Genomic DNA, 19,702 nt, shown 5'->3' with positions numbered 1-19,702 from the left:
TCAACACTGCCTCTGACTGACCTTTATTATGGTTAACCCCCTGCTCCTGGGCTGGCCTCCACACTGTTCCCCCCCCGGGGGGGTGTGTGGTTTTGACATTTTGGCACCCCTCGGATGATCTTAGTTGCTGCAGTATGTCGTGAACTACACGACACAGGTCATGAGGTTCTTAAACATACAAGTATCTGGAAAATATATTTGTGATTTTTACAGAAGCAGTATGTATACCAGACGATACCTATGATGTACTAAAATGATTACTTTTTCCATAGTGAGAATGCAGTAGAGTCCAAGAAAAAAGGCCACTATTATTATTATTGTAAACTTGAACCCTCTTTTCTGAGAATTTCTAGCATTTCATGTTTGCTTACTATAGCAGAAGACTATCAGCAAAATTTAATTTCCTTTGGAGAAGTGCTAGAAAACTTTAGACTATTTTCAAAAAATTATTTCCTTGATGTTAAAGGGTATAAAACTTGAGACCATATCTTGCCAGTTTCTCAAGTGGCCTATTTCCGAAAACTCTCATTAGAGAGCCACAGGCCTCAGGACCACCACAGGGCTGCCCCACCTGGGATCTGCGTGGGGCCGGCCCTTTGCCTTTCCTCATGCCTTCCAGGGAAAGGCAGCTGCTGCCGGGCTGGGCTGGGCCTTCCCAGTCAAGATGCTGCAGGGTGCGGTGTGCAAAGGCTCTGGACCCTCCAATGTGGGGCTCCTGAGTTGCTGCAAGAGGAGGAGCTCTCCCAGACCCACAGCTCCTGTCTACACTTTAGGGTGGAGGCTGTGCCTGGTGAACAGGAAGAGGGCAGAGGGAGGGTGTGAGGAGGTGAGAGATGGCCTTTCAGCTGCCTTCGATGTGGGGGTGGGGGATGAGCCCGTGAACAGGTGGGGCCTGCAGTCCCCTCTGACCTGGTGAGGCTGTGGGGGCAGGTGCCGTGCATTCCTATGCTTTGTCGTCCTAGGGTTCAAAGGGTTCAAAGCATGACAAGGCGCAGCAGTGCAGAGCAGTGTTGTGTAGAGTGCATGGCCCACAGGCCTTGCTTCCGAGCCCCTTAACAAGAAGTAGAAGCCCCTGGAGAAGAGAAGAGGGGTAGGGTCACAGTGTAGAGGAGGGCGAGGCAGGGTCATCCCCTCCTCACCCACACCTGGCGCAACAGCACCAGAGACCTTGGCTCTTCCTGTCTCATGCGCCTGGGACACTACTCCTTGGCCCAGGAAATGAGCAAAGCAGCAGAGCCCCTGGGCACTGGGGTCTGCAGGGGCGCCTGCAGCCTCTATTGCAGCCTGCCCTGCAAGCACGCAGGAAGCATCCCCCAGGGACCTGGGCATACAAGAAAAGTCTCCAGGGGCAGGAGGGAAGGCACCAGGTGGGAAACTAGCTGATCTTATTTTGTTATTTTTCTTATAGCTTGAGAGAAGCAGAAGGAAATCCCTGCCAGAGCATTACTGCCAGCCAAGAAAGAGCAAGTCCCCATTATCACCCAGTGGCTTTCTTTCTCTGTATTTGAGGTTTTCATTAAGCCAAGGGCAGAGGTCCAGCAGCTCTCCCTGTGCCTTGAAGGTGGCTTGTGTTGCCAGAAGGGACTCAGACTTTGCAGACAGGGATTCAAACTGTGTTCTTTGTTTCAGTTATTTGAAGATAAAAAGACACATAGCAAGATTTTCTTTTAACTAGCTTTCAAGTCTTTTGTTATAAAATTTATTGTATTTTTCAGGTGGTACAAAAAAAGCATACAATGAACAATAAAAATTCTTCTCTTGCTAGGCACAGTGGCCCATACCTGAATCCCAACTACACGGGAGGCTGAGGTGGGAGGATCACATATTAAAAGCCAGCCTGGGGAATTTAGTGAGACCCTTCCTCAAAATAAAAAGGTCTGGGGAATGTGGCTCAGTAGTAAAGCACCCCTGGGTTCAATCCCCAGCACCAAAAAAGAAAAAAATGTTATTTCCTTCCTTCCTGGTTCCTGCCCTATATCCTAGTAGTAATTTCTACCATATCTTGTGTATCCTATCAGAGAGGAAATGATTTTTATTTTTTGTGGTGCTGGGATGGAACCTAGGGTCACACTTATGCTAGGCAAGCACTCTACCACTGTAGGTAGGTGGGTGAGTGGCTAGATAGGTAGTTAGGTAAGTAGGTGGGTAGGAAGGAAAGTAGGTGGGTAGATAGTGCCCAGTCTATGTAATGTTTTTAACTTCCATTTTTAATTCACTTGACCAATCTTCTGTATTTTTTATTCTTTTTAATATTTTCTTTTTAAAAAGATGGACATGCCAGACATGATTTATGAAGCCCCTGCGGTAACCACTGGGCTGTTTCCAAGGCTTTGGCCTTGCGAGCAGCGTTGTGCTAATGGCGGACACTTATCCCTGCGTGTCTGGTTGACTGTGTCTCTAGAAGTGGCGTCCCGAGGTGAGAGCCATGTACCCATGAGGGCTATGGCGCTGTTGCTTGAGGTGGGGTGCTTTCCACCATCCCTGAGTTGCTGCTCTCACCTCTCTGTCCTACCATAGATGGAAGTGGAGGCCTCCTCCCACCCCCGTTTGAGAGTAGACTCCTTCCGCTCTGACCTTTCGTGTCTTGATTTTGAGATTCCTGCTCGTGTCTGCCGCACGCTGTCTTTGGAGCGGAGGTGCAGGCGTTTAGCTGGCTTACGACGGCTGTCTGTGTGCCAGCCTGCGTGTGCTGAGACAGTCCCTCCACTCGTCCCATCACTTTCTTTCTTTCTTCCTTCTTTTTGGCAGTACAGAAGTTTAAAATTTTATGTAATCAAATTTATCAGTATCTTTCCATGTGGATTTTTGGGTTTGGTGAAGTACTTAGAATTCATAATGCCAAAGTTATTTTTAAAATATGTATACACGCTTCTAAAATTTTGTTAGTATTTTTTCAGTTAAACATTTTACTTAGAAAAATCATATATTTGCCCCGTGCCTGTCCAGCTCATGAAGTACCGCATGACCCAGAGTGGGCCCTGTCGGCTCCCTCGGGACTCCATTCTGCCCTTTTTTCCAGTGGCAGCTGCTGACTAGATTGGGAGTCATCATCCCCAGGTGTCAGTTCTTTGAACATATGGATGTATGGGTTTTTTTGTTTTTGTTATTTTGTACCAGGGATTGAACCCAGAGGTATTCAACCACTGACCCACATCCCCAGCCCTTTTTTCTGTTTTATTTAGAGATAGGGTCTTGCTGAGTTGCTAAGGGCCTCACTAAGTTGCCTAGACTGGCTTTGAACTTAAAATTCTTCTGCCTCAGCCTCCCAAGCAGCTGGGACTACAGGCATGAGCCACCGTGAGGGCTGGATGTGTGATTCTAAACATTAATCGTGTGCACCAGTTAGCTTTCTCTAGGAGTGGCATCCCTGCTCAGGGTAGGCAGGTTGCTTCTCCACTCCTGTTAGTTTGTGCAGAGGCCCCTCCCCTGGCTGGGGTAGCTCCATGGGCTTACCTTCCCTGCTGAAGGGTTCCTAGCCATGCAGTGGGGAATTCATCTTGGTGCTTAGAATGAATTTTCCTCTAAGCTCGGTTCTCATGGTGGCTTATACAACTGATGCGCAGCATGTCACTAGTGGGGGATGGGCTGGCAGCAGCTGATGAAGGGCACCAAACTCATCACTTCCGAGGCAGGAAGTGAATGTGCATGTTGGGTGCTAATGAGTGTGAGTTAGGCATTTGGACACTGTGTTGTGATTCACATTTCATTTTAAATACTATGTTTTATTATGCATGCTTATTTTGTAATACATTTACTGTAGTATTGTTGTTCTAGGAATTTTTAGTTATATAACTAGAAATTTTCCTCCGTATACAGGAAAAGCTGGAGGTAGCCCAGCTCTTCTTTTGGTTCCCTGAGAGTGGCTGCAGCCTGCAAGGTGTGTGCAGTTTTAAAGAGTACCTAGAATGGACCCCGCTGTGTGTATTTAGTTCTCACACGTGTGCTTATGTGTGTACGTGCACAGGGGGCTGTGTGTGTCATGTGTAGGCTAGTGTGAGCTTCTGTTACTGTAAGGAGAGCTGAGACAGTCAACTCAAAAAGAAGATTTCTTTTGGCTCACAGTTTTGGGGGCTTCATTCATTCCTTAACAGATTATCCTGTTATCTCGGCATGTAGTGTTTTGTGGGCACCATGCCTCAAGGTGGAGCGAGTGGCAGAGGAGGCCTGTTCACCTTGTGGCTGGGAATGAAAGAGAAGAAGAGACCAGGGTCCCAGGGCTCCCTTGGAAGGTACATCCCCAGGGTCCTCAAACCTCCCACTGGACCCCCTCTTGAAGACTCCATCACTTCCCGGTAGCACCGCTCTAGGGAGCAGGCCTTTAACACATGGGCCTCTGGAGGCCTTCCAGGTCCAGACTTTAGCAGTTAAGGACCTGGTATCCTGTGAACCCCTGGCCCATGAGTAGGACTTGAACATTGATTCTGGGTGGGATTTGACCTCTTCATAAGCCCATTCCTTGGATGAGCCTTACTCTTAAATGTGTGATATTTAATTTTGTGCTTTAAAAAAAAATAAATTTGCCATGCACTGGTGAGTTCTGCTTGCTGCTGTGTTGTGCAGATGACTCACGTCTAGCACAGCTTCCTTTTCCAGCTCGGCTCACATGGTCCATGCTGTGGTCCACGCTGTGGTGCGCTGCTCTCATTAATTTCCCGTCACAAAGACCCTCAGGCGAGGATTCCCCTGGGGGTGTTCCACAACTTACGGAGCCATTCTTCTAGTGGTGGACAGTGGGGTTATTTCTAGTTTTATTTCCATTACAAAAAAAACTACATTTTTGCGCTAAAGCGGGGTTCAAAGAAGAGATAGGAAGAAGGGCAAAAGAAGTGCCTGTGGTCTGTGGCTGTCCTGGGAAACGCAGTGCTTAGGGAAACGTGCCAGGAGGAGTTGGTTGGGGGGTTCTCAGCTGGGGTGGCCTGGACGCAGACCCGCTGAGGCCACCTCTGTGTAGGCTGGTTGAGAGCCACAGTGGGAGGACTGCTGCCACTTAGCCCAAGGAAGAGTCAGCATGGAACCTGGAGCTCGTGGGGCCGGGCCACTCAGCGTGCTGTGTTGAAACAAGGGCGCTTTAAAGAGTGCCGAATCTTCCTTCAACACTCAAGGTTGGTATATATGAGAGATTTTGTCCTTTTTTATTGACCTCAGCAGTCAGTTTCCGGAGCACATTGTGTGGTTAGGGTTAGGATTGTGCAGGTGGACAGGGCCTTGTGTGGCCCCAAACTCAGCGTTTTCTGGCAGCACTGTCACCATTTGGAAAACCTCCAAACTGACGATGCCCAAGGCCTGGGTCCTGCCGTTCCCGTGGTTGCCAGGGACCCCTAACCCTGCAGTCACGGTGTTCCTACATTGAAGATGGGTCTGTTTCCTGCTGGTCCCTTTCAGTCTTCCCATCCCCTATGAGTCAGGAATCTGGTTTCCCTGCCCTTGGCTCTGCGCGTGGGCACGGGAAAGCCTCCGTGAGTTCAGACCACTGAGCTGCCTTCTGGGGGCTTGGAGGAACTGTTGGATGGCCACCCGTTGATGGGACCTGTTGGAAAAGGCAGAGGTCTTTCCTGTGTAGCCTCAGGTAAGGAGACATGCACAGGCCACGGAAGATATACTGCCCAAAGACTGAAATTTTTGTCATGCAGCAACATAGATGGAACGGAGGACATTGTGTTGAGTGAAATAAGCCAGGAACATAAATACAAGTCTCGCTCCTAGACTCCTCTCCCCTCTCGGACGCCGACACCTTCCTCAGAACCTCGCTCAGATACCACTTCCACCCCTAGACCACCTTCCTGCCCTGGCCAGGCCTACATGGGCCCCAGGAGTCCTTACTCCCTGCTTTGTCCTGATCATGTTGCTGACCTGCCCTGCAGTCCCCAACCAGACCGGAGCACCCCATGACCAGGATATTGCATGGCCCTGTCTGCTCCAGTTCTGGGCTTATTACAGGACAAATGAAGGGCTGCATGAGGAGTTGGCCGGAGTTACAACCAGCCACGTTGGGGCAGAAGGCATGGAGGAAGTTGGTGAGGTGGGTGAATGGCAGATGGTCACCTGTAGCCGGGAGTGCACCGCTGAGGTCAAACAGCCCACGTGGTGCCACTCTGACCTCAGTTCCTCTGGGCAACTTGCTAGGCCTTTCTGACCCTTGGGGCCTTCCTTTGTGGAATGGGCAATGATAGGGTCATGATACGTGGAAAACACGGTTTCCGTAGAACTCATATAACATTTTTGTGGGCACGGGAAATGTTGTGTGGCAATGTCATCATCACCATCAAGATTAAAAGACCAAGTCACGTTTATTTTATTTTTTTCTCAGACTTTAAATTTAAGCTGTTTTAGGGCAAGAGAATGAAAAGTGACCACCTCTGCAGAGAGTGGCAGCTGCCCTGAGGGTTCGTAACTGCAGGGTCAGGCAGTTACTGATTGGACCTGAGTCATCCCCCAGAAACTCCTGTTAATGCAGGATTGTTCAGAGGTGAGGTCATCTGAGTGGGAAAGAGAGCCATGACCTAATCAGTCCATCCTAGTATGGGAGGTAACTTGTGGGAGGCAAACTAGCACATGACTGGGTCTGACTCTCCTGCTGAGCCGCGTGGCATCCGGCGGTCATGCAGCTGGATAGCCCCGGTCTTCTAGGGCTCCAGCGACTGTGTCTTCGTGCATGAGTGTGCCTTCCTACATCCCCATGGGTGGAGCTGTGCTCACCTGTTCCTTTGTAATATTACCCCTTGCCCTGTTTGGGATAGAATGTTCCATGGAAGCACCTTTTGTGTGTCCCCTTCTCTTACTTTGCCTTTGGGGTGGCCTTCCTAGATGTCAGTCAACCTGCTGACAGCAGACATCATGAAGCTAGACTCAACCCCCCGAAACCTGACCCCCTGCCTCATTTGAATAGCTTCTCCTCAATAATAGGGGTCAGCAGGTGTGGGCGCTCGCTCGCTCGCTCGCTCTCTTGCTCTCTCTCTCTCTCTCTCTCCGGGCCCTTAAGGTCAGAGGAGCCATCACAGCACCCCTAAAGAAAAAAGGTATTTCTGTCTCTTGTGTGGTTATTTTGCACAGCCCACTTAGCCCAGTTCCCCTGGAGTGACCCCTGAGTGTTTTAGTCGCATGCCACCCGGCAATTGGCGTCCCTGAGTGGGTAAAAGGTCTGAGTGTTTAAGCCACCGGGACAAAAGCCACAGTAACTAGCAGGTAAATGTGGCTAGAGGAGGTCCTGCCCTGGAAGAGTACTTCTTCCCTGTGGCTCCTTCCCCTCTCTCTGCTTCCCGACCCCGCCATGAGCTGAGCAGCTTTCCTCTGCTGCCCCCTCCCCGTGATGTGCTGCCACCTCAGGCCCAGAGCAGTGGAGTGGGCCGTCCATGGACTGAGGCCTCAGAAACCCGAGCCCCAAATAAGCTTTCCTCTTTCCAGGTTGTTCATTTTGGGATTTTGGTCGCAGCAACACAAAAGTTGAGGAAAATAGGCAGGTTTGAAAGCAGTAGCCTTGCATTTGATTGTCCTGCAGTACACATGAGCAGTAAGAGCCGGCGCTGCTGGCCAGTTTTTGAGGAGCAGGTCGGAGGGAAGGTTCCTAAGGAAGGAAGCAGCAAGGAGTTGTTGGAGGCAGTGGGGGTGCAGGGGAGGGGTGCAGGCTGAGGGCCGGTGCTTGACAGATGTCAGATGGGCCAGGGATGCCAAGGAGGCCGTTGGTAAGTGTTTGGAGATTTGCCTCTGCTTTCAGTCATTTCTAGAGAGGGGTTGAAATTGACACTTGATTTAAATTTTTCATGTTTGCTATTTGAAATGATTTTTGGCATATAGGAGATTTGCAGATACAGTGCCGAGCTCTTGAACCTTCACCCAGCTTCCCTGGGGTGTCTTAATGACCTCATGCAGTGACTGACTGAGGAAATGGACATCATTGCAGTCCTGTTGCCTAGACTACAGGCTGTTCGGTGACACCAGATTTCACACAGTAATCCTTTTCTGTCCTGGGATCCTTCCAGGACCCCACATTGTTTGAGTTACCTGCTCCAGTCTTCCCCAGTGTGCAACAGATGTTCAGTTATACCTGTCAAAGGTTAGCACCTTGAAGAGTCCTGCTCAGGTGTCTGGAGGCGGCCCCACAGCTCAGGCTCGTCTGTATCTTCTTTTGGTTAGACTGCAGTTAGGAGTTTTGGACAGAATGACTCTGATGGGGCTCTCCCTTAGTGCACTGCGTTGGTATGGGTGGTGGTGCTCTCATTGCCGTCAGGCCACTCTGATGGCTTGGCTAAGAGGGTGCTGCAGTTTCCCAACCACAGGCTGCTGTTTTCTCCTCTGTCAGTAGGTGCCTGGGGAGGTACAGCATTGAGCGTATTCCTGCCCTCCTGTTCTAATGGAGACATTCTGCTCCCCTGCTCTTCCACAGGTCTGAACTAGAATGCTCACCTATGAGAGAGTCGTTCTTCCTCCTATTACTTATTTACTTAATTATTAATGTTACTGTGGACTGATGAATATTTGTTTTATCTTTGAGTTATAATCCAATATTATCATTTTTTATTACATTCAAATTGTTCCAGCTTGGGTATGGATAGCTCTTCTGGATTGGCCCTAGTGTCAATTTTAACCCCCCCCCCCCACACACACACACACACACCTTTTCTTTAAGGTGTTTTGATTCTCAGGTTGTCCCACATGTAGCCGGTGTGAACCCTTTTAGACTGTCACCTGTGTCCTTTTGCTATGTCTCTGTAATTCTTTGAATACTTTCTTTCTGGCCCTACACAGTGCTCCAGGGCCTCTAGTATTTTCCCTGCAATCCACTCTGGCACCAGACATTTCAAGGATCCTGGGTCTCATTGGATTGGTGCTTAGCAAACCCTACGTGGGTTCTTGGTGTGCTCGTTGCCACTGATGTGGCAGTATTGGTAGGCCTTCTTGTGGGCAGATCAGGAGCATGGACTTACAAGGACCAACCTGTGACATGCACATTCATGTGTCTTTACATGACTGCAGTATAGAATCTGAATTCTGTGGTCAAATGATAGGCAAGAAATAAGGACTGGAATAGGCTAATCTCAAGGATTTGGGGGATGCTGTTGAGAAGCTTATATTTTTTCTAGTTTTCTCTGTAATGAGACTTTTGTAATTAAAAAATAAACAGTATGTGATTTGAGGAGGCTGTTATGTGATGCCTTGAAGCAGGAATGGCCACAGATAGTGTTTTGTATTGGGAGGAAGAAGCTTAAGTTTGTAGATGGGAGGGGGTTTGGAGAGAGACCAACGAAGAAATAGAGTTTAAACTAGTGAAGTATGAGAAATGGGAAAATACCCCAAAATCAATTCCAGTCAGAGAATGTACCTTTGACTGGGCACATTGGAGGCACATGACCTTCTGGGAGACCAGGGAGCCAAGGCGGGAAAGAGGGAAGGCAAAATTCAGCCCAGGCTGTGGCTGGTGACGGGAATCTACTGTTGTCCCATCGCTTCCTGTTGAAGTCAGTACAGGGCTGACAAGGGCGTGTTAATGCCTCCTTTTTTGCAGTAGCCACTTCTGATATACTTGGTGCTTTATTTATGTTTAGGAAAACACCACCGTAGTTGATTGTCAGGCGGGATGGTGTGCAGCTAGGTGAGCCACCTGGGGACCTGTGTTGCCAGCTTGGCCGTCTGTCCTGCAGCCCAGGTATGACAAGTACATGTCCCAAAGCAGTACTCCAGGGACTGTAGACACTTGCATTCCTGTGGCCAGCCCTCCATGGGCCAGGCCCCCTTCCCACACAGTGGCTGCTGCTGCAGCGTCCAGGGTGCAGCTTGGGTGCTGCTGTGCTGTCCTGGCCTGTTCACCCACAGGCCACAGACTTCACCGCCACCTTCTCCATACCTTGTCCTCTTAATGTTCTGCCTGGCCCTTCCTTCAGGGTGCCTTGTTGGTGACAGGCTGTGCCCTCTTGTGACCATCTTTTTGCAAAAGCCAGGCATATGAGGCAGCTTACCTTTTGTCTTCTACTCTGTACTTTAAAGGAAGGGAACTCTCACATTGCATCTCTAAGCCAGAACCCAGCGTCTCCCTTCACCACAAACCCATAGGCTGTGGCAGTGCATGAGGCTCCGGGCTCACAGAAGCAGCTGGCCCAGCCGAGGTCAGGAGGCGTCCGTCCGCCTATGAGGGAGGTGGTACTGGCTGGGCCTTTGTGGAACGGCAATGTTTGTGGTTGGCAGGGTCTGCAGTGGCTGTCTGATGAAGCAAGTGGGCTTTTTTTTTCTTCTGATGTTTAATATAACCTGACAGATAAAGTGGATTTTAATGAATAAATTATCTAAAACCCATTTCTGTTTCTTTGTTTGAAATTAAAAAAATGGCCTTAATATGTTTTTCAAGAGAAAGGAAAGAAGCTTTGATTAGAAATTCTCTGCACTTTCAGTTTTTTTTTTTTGGGGGGGGGTGTAGAAGCAGGCCTTCAACGTGCGCAGGGCTTTGTATGCTCAGGCTTGTCTGCATGGGACAGTTCAGTGCCACGGGAAGAGTCCGTGGACAGAGAGACAGTTGGCTGCAGATGTGTTTCCTCTGCTCACGCCTGCCTCTGCAGGCTCCTCCTGCAGAGCTGGGGCTTTAACTCGCCACTGCCCTTTGCTGGTTTGTAAGGCCATAACTCTGGCCTGGAGCTTGACAGACTACCCAGGACCATCCTGAGGTGGGAAGTGAGGCCCACAGGCTCCTGTTCTAATAAGCAGTAGCTCTCAAAGGTCATTTTCCTTACTGCAATTTAATGGAGTTGATTTCATGCTCCCTGAGGGGTATCAACTTCCAAAGTGAGGCAATCTTTCCAAACTTAACATATGCAGCTCAAGTATTAAATGAAATTGTCTCTCTTCCTCGGTAGCAGTTCCCATCCAGGCAGAATTTCTCCTCAGGAGACATTCGGCACCATCTGGAGACCTTTTTGATTATCATACTGGGCAGGGAGTAGGTGGCTCTGGCTTGAGGTGTGTAAAGCCGAGGGTTGCTGCTGAACCAGGTGCAGCACACAGCACACACTCCACAGAGTTATATGGCCCTCCACAGTGCCGCAGAGAAGAGACGCTGTCCAGGAAGTGGCCACAGAAGCTTTTCCTTCTGGGCTACCACATACCATGCAGGCATCTGTTTAGCCCTCTGTGGGGCATTCTGGTGGTGGGATGTGACAGAAGACCCTCACGTTTCAAGTCATGAGGCCAAGGCCCAAGTGGAAGGTCGGTGGCTGCAGCCCAGGTGCCACTGGGTAGTGGGATCCACCTGGAGCCCATACTCAGCTGCCAGTGGATTACGGAGGATGAAAAGACAGTCATGAATGGTTTTCCTAATGTATCAGTATTTCATTAATGAGTTGCCTTGATTAACTTTGTGCCTAGATTTTGGCAAAATTAAAAAATAGACTTGTTTTGTTTCATTCTTTCCTACCTGTGGGACCTGTGCACTTTCACCTGGAAGGCAGTGACTATGACAGCATCTCTCACGTCACTACAGTTGCAGGGATGGCACTGCTGCCAGCAGGGTCAGGACCCAGAGGGTGAGCTGTGTTCAAAATCTTCCTGGTCCTGAAACTTCGTGGGGGGTGCATGAACAGCGCAGTTTTCAGCAGAGACAAATGTGCCCTCTCCAGGATGCGGGCGCCATCTTTCTCCTGTAGTGTAGGGGCCCTGCCCAACTAGAGGGTGCATCTTGGCCCCAACCCAGGGAGACCTTAAGGCGTCCTGCTGGCTGGTTCAGGGCCTGTCTGATGTGGCGCTTGCTAATGTCCTCCCATTTGCAGGAACCATAGCCTTGGGCCCTAAGAGGGGAGGGCGGGAGGGCTGTTGCTGAGAGCTATGGCTGCCCTGCCCTCCCTCTGAGCCTTGGAGCTCCGGCATCACAGAGGTATGAAGGGAGGCTTGACCTCCCCCAGGAACGGCCCGTGTTGGGTTTAGTGTTCACTCTTGTAGCCCATCTGTGACCCCTTGCTGCATTCCACGGCATGAAGTGGGCTCAGGAGGTGGCAGCTTGGTGCTTTACATTCATGGCTCCTCTTATCCTTTATACAGCATGAGCCCATGTGACAATCTATGATGTTCTAAGACTTACATTTTAAATAAGCCTCTGATGTCTTTCCATGTGAGTGCTTATGAAAAAAACCTCAGTCTATAATGTGGCATAATATTTCCCATATGGATGTATGGACCCTACTTTGCCTGTTGATCCTTTTTTTATTTGAAACAAAGTCTCCATACCTCTCAGGCTGCCCTCAAGCTCCCATCCACAGGGTCCTCCTCCCTCTGACTCCCAGTAGCTGAGACTGCAGGTGCCCCATTCCCTGAGGACCTGTTGGTTCCTTGTATTGGATATGCTGGGATCCAGGATGGGCTCCAGGTTCAGCCACTCTATTAGGGGATTCTCTTTGAGATGTAAAGTAGAATTTGATGTGTTTCCCTGTTACAGCCCCGTAGACTGTTTGGGGCCAGGTTCCCTCCACTCCCAGCTCTCCTGGCCCTTAGCTGTGGTCCTTTACAAGGTCAGTATTGGTTCCCCACGTCCACATCCCAGCAGAGTGGGGGCTTTGAGGGTATATAATGTGGGCATTTCACTTTTGGTCATGTGCCGTTGCTGAAAATTTGGTCACTCGGATGGATTTAGCTGCAAAGGAATCTGAACAACGTGTTCAACTAAGATTCTTGGTAAAGCAGAGGGAGAAAACAGACACCAGATAGCAGTGTCTGTCACAGTGGCATCAGGTACACACGCCATCATCCCTGTAGGAGGAAGTATGTGTGTGTACACTAGTGCTCCTGCGGGGCGGAGCACAGAAGTGGTCAAATCAAAGTCCACTTAAAACTTTTATCAGCGCTGCAAAACTGGCTTCCAGAAAAGCTTCACGCCCTGTTCAGCAGATACTTTCACCGTGCGGTATCATTCGTCCTTTTCTTTCTGGCTTACTGTATGAGAACACGTAGAATAGGACGGACTAACAGACTGTAACTGTAGTTTGCACTTCCGTGGTCGCCCAGCAGCACGACACTGCTGGTCGTGGTGGACTCTCTCTTGTGTGAGCTGCCTTTTGGGTCTTTGCCTGAGGGTTTGGCCTTTGCTGTTGTTTTGGCTTTGTTGATCTGCAGCAGCAGCATCTGTGCACACCTTCCAGATATAAATTCTCTCACTTCTGTGTCCATTTTCTTCTGTAATTGCCAGTTATTGGTATGTGTTTTTATCAGGATTATATAATTTTTATCTTATTGTATCTGTTGGTCTTTTTCTTTAAGACTTTTATTTTTTTTTAACTTGTTTAAGAATGTTTTTCTTACACCAAAATAAGTAAAAACCTTTGCTTTTTCAGTTGGTCTCTAACCTACCGTGCTCTGGGGTGAGTCAGAGATGGCAGTATCCCACCAGCTCGACTTACTGGCATCACTCATTGAATTGTTTGCTCTTCCTGTGCTGATTTAAAATGCCACCCTCGTTACAGTTATGTATGTGTGTCTGTTTCTGGGCCTTCTCTTCTGTTGACTTGTTTGTCTCACCCTCGCTGGTGCCAGCCTGTAATCACCATACATTTATAGTCTGTTTAATGTCGGTGGTGCAAGTCTCTATTCATTATTCTTTATTAAAGCTTTTTTTCTAATCTTGTGCATTTCTCTTCTGCACTCACTTTAGAATCAGCTTGTCAAGTTCCATTAAATGAAGAACCTCACGGGTGTTTTGATGGTCTGTGTTGACGGTGTAGATTTCTCACGGGAAGGTGGGCGTCTCTAGACCCCTTCAGGGAGAGTTTTTTTTTAGAGAGGACATTCCCAGTTGTTCTCCTACAGAGTGCAGCACTGTGAACTGTGCACAGGGGACATTGTCCCCAGAGGAGACGGCAGTGTGAGCAGCCGGCCTCTGTTGGTGGCTCATGTTGTCCTCCTGTTGGGGAGCTACTGCACACCTGGTGCTTTCTGCGCATTTGGGCAGCTTCTGGGGCTACCTCCTGGTCACATTTCCCCAGGCCTTGCCTGGCCTTCCTGTCGAGCCATGGACAACCCTATAGGTAGCATCAGAAGCCATATTTATGCTCAGCTCCTGGGAAGAAAACTCGCCTTTAAGTGTGTAGAATTTTATTTCTGCCAAAGCTTTGTCACAGACGCTATTGACGTCCAAGAAAGGCAGGCAAGGGAAGGCACTCAGCGAGAAGCACTGCCCTACGATGCCACTAAGGTGCACGTCCTGCTTCTTCAGTGAGATGAGGCGTTCCCCTCTGTGCGTACAGTGTCACAGACCTCTCCAGGGGACACTGCAGTGTCTGGCAACAGGGTCTCACTTAGCCAATTAGTGTTCATAGGTTATCACTTCTGTGATTTGGGAGTGAAAGTGCAGGGCCAAACCCACTGTGTCCCTTTGAGGAAGTCACCAAGAGGCTGAAATGCTTTTGGGCCTCAGTGCAATCATACAGCTCCTCAGACTTCCCTTTTCACACCGGAGGCGTATGTGACGGGAGCAGAGGGCAGCTGCAGAGAGAAAGGGCCAGCTGCAGCGTGGTGCATGGCGGCACACACACACATCCTGCACATTGAGTGATGCCTGGGGGACACATGGAGGGATGTGGTGGGCATGAGCACATCTCCTAAGGTTCAGCAAGCAGCTTAGGCAGGGACCTACAGAGCAGCAGTAGGGTTGCAGATGTGGACAGCTGCCCAGCCCTTGGCACTGCTGGAGTCAGTGCCCTTGTGGAGTCTGGAGGAGTCTGGTCTGCTGTCACCTGTTGTTTGGTATGAATGGTTACTGGGGGAAGTCTGCCCACCAGCTGGCGCAGCCTGTTGTGCCTTCTCTGTCTCACAGGAGCTGGCAGCAGCCCAAGAGCTGGGGACGCACATCTAACCAGTGCTCTTTCTTTGTTTTTCAGAACTACACTCAGTATATCCCTCTGTCTATATACGACCTGCAAACCTGGATGGGTAGCCCATCTATTTTTGTCTATGACTGCTCCAACGCTGGCCTGATCGTCAAGTCCTTCAAGCAGTTTGCTCTGCAGAGGGAGCAGGAGCTGGAGGTGAGGGCTCTCCCGCCCACGGTGTGGCTGGTGGGAAGCTGGGAATGTTGGGCATCTTTGAATCAGGTGGCGTTCTAGAGCTGAGGGCTCCAGAACTGGGGCTGTGGGTGGCGTATGTGGATGGGCCTATCTTTCTTTCTACTTGGCCTCATTTCTAATTGAAGCAGTAATTAAGCAATAACATTAATAGAGCCCATTTGTGCTGTAGCAGTCTTCACCTTTCAGATACCATCAAGATGGTACAGATGCTTCTGATTTTGGAGAAATGGACCCGTCTCTTCAGTTTCAGCCTTATTGCTGCGCTGTCTTTGTTATTGTCCAACTTATTTTCCCTTTAAACCAAACCCACCAAGCTAAATGGTTGAAACCCAAATAGCTTCCACTGGTAGCTCCTATGGAGGGGCTGGAGAGCCTGTGTGGTGCTGGGCTAATGGAGTGATATTTGTTCTGATTGTTTTAATTAATATTTGACACTTGAATTAAATGGTGGATTCTAAAGAGAAGCCGAAGAGGCTGTTTCAATTAAGAGGCTTCTATCCCATTACCCAAGCAGGAGTGTCAGAATAAAATAGCCCTCAGCCCCCGGGGCGTCACGAATTCTGATTGGTTGCAGTGCAGGAAATTCTCCATCCAGGAACAAAAAATAGCCTTTGGTATGTTTCCTCAAGACTTTTTGGGTCCATTCAATTTTAACGTATTGTTATGTTTTTCACATTTCATCAGAGGATAATGCTGAGGGATTCAGCAACAAAATTTGAAATTCTATTTGGTAGAACTCTAAGTTAACATGTCTGCAGTTTAATATTTTATGTGTGTAAATGAAGTCCTCAGGCAGAACATTGCATAGGAGTGACTGATAAATATAATGCCCTTTATCCTTGAAAATTGAACCGGGAGCCACAGGTTTGTTTGCTGGCTCCTTTGTTTGTTTTGCATTCTGTAAAAAGAGAAGGGAAAGATCAAGTTTCCTTTCACCAAATTTTTACCCTATTCTCAGGCATCTTGTCTGTGTTTACCCAGGGGCGGGTGATACAGAAACACCCAAAGCACTAAGAGGCCATGTGCATCTGCTCACATCAAGTAATAAACATAGCAAAAACGATTTTTTTTTTGCATTTGTAATATGTCAATAAATATGCCAAAGAATCCTGGCTGATTTCTGCATTCCATGTCTGAGTGGCGGAGTGGCTGAGGGAAGGGCAGCTGATTGAGCGGTGGAGCGCAGACCCCACCCCGTCCTGCAGAAGGCGCACCTTGCTGGCTTGGCCCAGCAAAACTCTGCTTGCAGCACGTGGGGTGTCTGTGTGTGTCCTATATGTTGCCAGGATTAATCAGCCCAAGATGCTATACACCTCATTGCGTGCAGCAAAAAGGTTTGCATGTGTGTTTTTGGGAAAGTTTTATTTAGTCGCCTCATCCTTCATGAAGTAGATCAAAAGGAATAACAGGTCCGCTGGGGTGGCAAGGGCAAGGCAGCAATGCTGGGCTTCGAGTCTTACAGTTAGCTCTACGTTCTGACTTTACTCTTTGTGTGACCACAGTGTGGGTCAGTCTGAGTGTCTCTGTCACACTTGCCGGTAATGGCCATCATTCAGTTTGTCTCTTCAGAAACAGTGGAGATTGAAGTGATGAATCTGGCTCCCAGCTAACATCGTAGCGTTTGTTTTAGTCCTTTTACCATCTGCTGTAGAAACAGCGATCCCACATGGCTTGTGAGGGACATTCTTATCCTCTGCAGCTAGCCGATTTCTTTGTCAATTTACAATATATTTTAATACTTTTTGTTGTATAACATGTGACCTGAGCGAAATTGGCAAGTGAGTGGTTTGTGTCAGTGTGTAGAAACCACAGAGTCTTGCTGCTGTTCTCTTGGTTTGTACCAGGATGAGAGAGACGCACTTCCCTGTGCTTTCTGTCTTTGTGGCAGCCCAGATTGCGTGGGGATCTACCTGTGCATAAAAGAGGATGAGGAGGATAAAAACTGGTTAATATAATGCAAGAAAAAGGTTAGTTGGACCAGAAAGCCTCTGAGAAATAAATTAGCACACACCCAAATAAGAGTGGCATCAGTTTTCAGGGCTGATTTCTAGCCTCTGTCCTGCTGGGGGCACCATGCTTGTCCCGGGACTGTGGGTGGCCGCGCCGGGTGCCCCTCCCTGCAGGAACACTGGCATGAAGCACGCCGGGCCTAGCTGCACACAGCTGCGACTTCAACACAGAAAGTTCCTACCTGTCACTCAGGAATCTTCCTTATATTTTTCATCATGTCATGTTATTTTGTCATTTAAAAATTAAAATCTTCAAGTCTCTTTGCTTTTCAATAATCTTTTGTAAGTAAGCATTTTTACCAAATTAGTATATGCCATGGTTTAAAACAAATCAAATGGTCAGAAGGTTTATTTATAATGGAAAAGTAGGCCCTAGCCCCAGAGCCTGGCCCCATCACTCTGGCTGGGCTCTGTTGCTACAGGGCGCCACTGCCAGCCCTTCTCCCCATGGCTGAGGTAGCACAGCACACTGCTGTTCCTCATCACCTGTTTTAGGCTCCCACGGGCATCTGCCGTGACACACCGACTCAGGGGCCACCAGGGACTTGCCTCTAAGCACTGGAGAGATGGGGCTTGGATTCCGGTAGTGAAGACTCGAGCAAAAGCATACTTAGTGTGTCATCAGTCTCCATTCCTGTCTCTCCTGCCGCCCAGGACAGCGCTGCGCTTGGGCTCTGAGGGCTCCGAGTGCTCGGCGCGCTCAGCGCTTCCTCCTGTTTGCGTTAGCAGTAGCTCATGCCTTTTACTTTCCAGGCCTCTTGCTTTCCTTTGCCTCATCTTTCCAGCTCTCGTCTTCTGTGCTCTTTCTTTTGTAATCACTTTCTGTTCTCTGGCTGTCATCAAACCCTCTGTGCCTGGTGCTTGGGAACTGGTGTCTGCTCGTGTCCACGCAGACGTCTGTGGAGTCAGTGGCTGGATAAGGTGCTGCAATTCCCAGTTTGATAGGAGTTGTGTTCCTGGGGATGGACTCTCCAGAATTACAGATCTTTAACACATCCTGCCTCTCCAGCTTTTCAAGGGTAGCATCAAATCTTGAAACATGCCTTCCTCAAGGTCCCTGTGTCCCAGACCTTTGCTGCTGTGGCCACCACCACCACCAGTGGCTGTTCACGGCCTGCCCTCGCTGCTGTCCTGCTCTCCTGGATACATCCACTGTGCTCTGGACACATGACTTCCTCTTTCTGGTGCTCTCCTTTATTCTTCCAGGGCACATCCTCAAGTTCCAGCCTAGAAAGGAGTGATAACAGACTCCTTCAGGCCCAAGCATTTGCCTTGGAACAGCCTTCAGCTGTAAGCAGTGAAAAACACACTATTAGTTTTTCAACAGCAGTTTGCCTCTTTCACTAATAGGATCTCTGAGGCACACCAGTGACTTGTTCAGTAGTGCCTCGTGGACCAGACTGCAGCACCTTCTGCTCCACGTCCTTCTCCATTTGATGCTCTGACCCCTTTGCTACCCCCTGCCCACCTCGGCTCCAGGCATTTCATCTGTGTGTGGTGGGAAGGAGTGGGGAAGCCAGTGCTGGCCCCAACTGCCCCCTTTGTGAGAAGGTGAATGTAGGCTTTCTTCTAGACCTCCTTGTCTGCACCTGGTCCCCCAGGTAGGAGGGTAGAAAAGGGAATGAAGTTGGCACTGGCCCTGGATTACCTGGTGAGGAATGGCCACCACGCTTTCATCTCTACGCATTATTAATGGGGTATACATGGACATTTGGGCTGTTTCACCCGTAAATCTGTCGTACTCTTGATATTGCTGGGAATGTGTAAAAACCTGCCAGCTGCCCTCATTGTAGCTGTGTCCAAGAATCCAAAGGTGCTACTGCCGCCTGCACCAGAGGAGTGTGTGGAGGGGCTGGAGGGGAAGAGAGTCGAGAGCCTTCCTGCAGCCTTTCTCGGGCGTGAAGTGTTGGTCTGTAAGCCACAGAGGAAGGCTGGGGGGAGGGCAAGCCGCCCTCCCTGAGTGGTCTTCCGAGTCCTCGTCACTTCTGCTTCCATAGGGAGCTCCTGGGGCTGTCCCCTCACATCCACAGGAGACAGCTGGGCAGCTAGGGTTGGGTCTGCACAAGGTGTCCCTCTCTGCTGTTGGAGGCAAGTGAGGAGGTTGGCTAGTAGCAGAGGACCACGGTGCCTTTCTTCACACAGATGGAGTGAGCACAGCTCTGCCCCCGTCAGACCCGGTCCCGAGCACCACCATCCTCATTGGGTCCAGGACTGATGTGTGCATAGCTCCTGGAGGTGGCCCTGCAGGGCCTGGGGAAGTTCTGCAGAGAACGGAACCCTGCTGTGGAAGAGCCTTTCACTGCCCTTGGCCAGTCAGGACTCTCCTGCGCCCACGGCTCGGCTCTCCTCGTGTGGCCTCCACACACTCTGCGTTCTGTGGGACGCATTCGGACGCTGTCTAATGCTCATCCAGGGTCCAGCCTGCAGCTCAAGAGCGCTGATGGTTGCTGGTCTTCCTGGCAGGCTCAGGCTGGACTCTGCAGCCTGTTGTCCTCTTGGACATACTAGGTGTGAGCCGACAGGTGACGCAGTCTCCTCCTTGCTGCTGTTCACAACTAGCGATCCTGATGAGAGTGCCTGCAGTGCGCAGTCTCCTCGGGAGGCACCGGACCCCTTACCGAGGCCTTGGTGTTCAGTGCCGCGGCTGCTCTGCACTGCGTTGCC

The 19,702-nt window shown here is 49.6% G+C and overlaps 1 protein-coding gene across 2 annotated transcripts in view; it reads left to right on the top strand.

Annotated features, from left to right (window-relative positions):
- The window catches only part of Rptor (regulatory associated protein of MTOR complex 1), a 339,912-nt gene that overhangs the window by 142,722 nt on the left and 177,488 nt on the right, over nucleotides 1-19,702 (top strand). For both annotated transcript variants that reach the window (XM_046463332.2, XM_046463333.2), the window contains one exon: nucleotides 14,844-14,990. In XM_046463332.2, coding sequence (XP_046319288.1) covers nucleotides 14,844-14,990 — 147 coding nt within the window. The remainder of the gene's footprint in view (nucleotides 1-14,843; nucleotides 14,991-19,702) is intronic.

This window comes from Marmota monax, unplaced genomic scaffold (assembly GCF_021218885.2).
Source record: "Marmota monax isolate L192 unplaced genomic scaffold, Marmota_monax_Labrador192_F-V1.1 WCK01_AAM20220418_F8-fsc00220, whole genome shotgun sequence".
Lineage (NCBI taxonomy): Eukaryota > Metazoa > Chordata > Mammalia > Rodentia > Sciuridae > Marmota > Marmota monax.
Note: the sequence above shows the minus strand (reverse complement) of the source record. Positions and strands in the feature narration are given on the sequence as shown.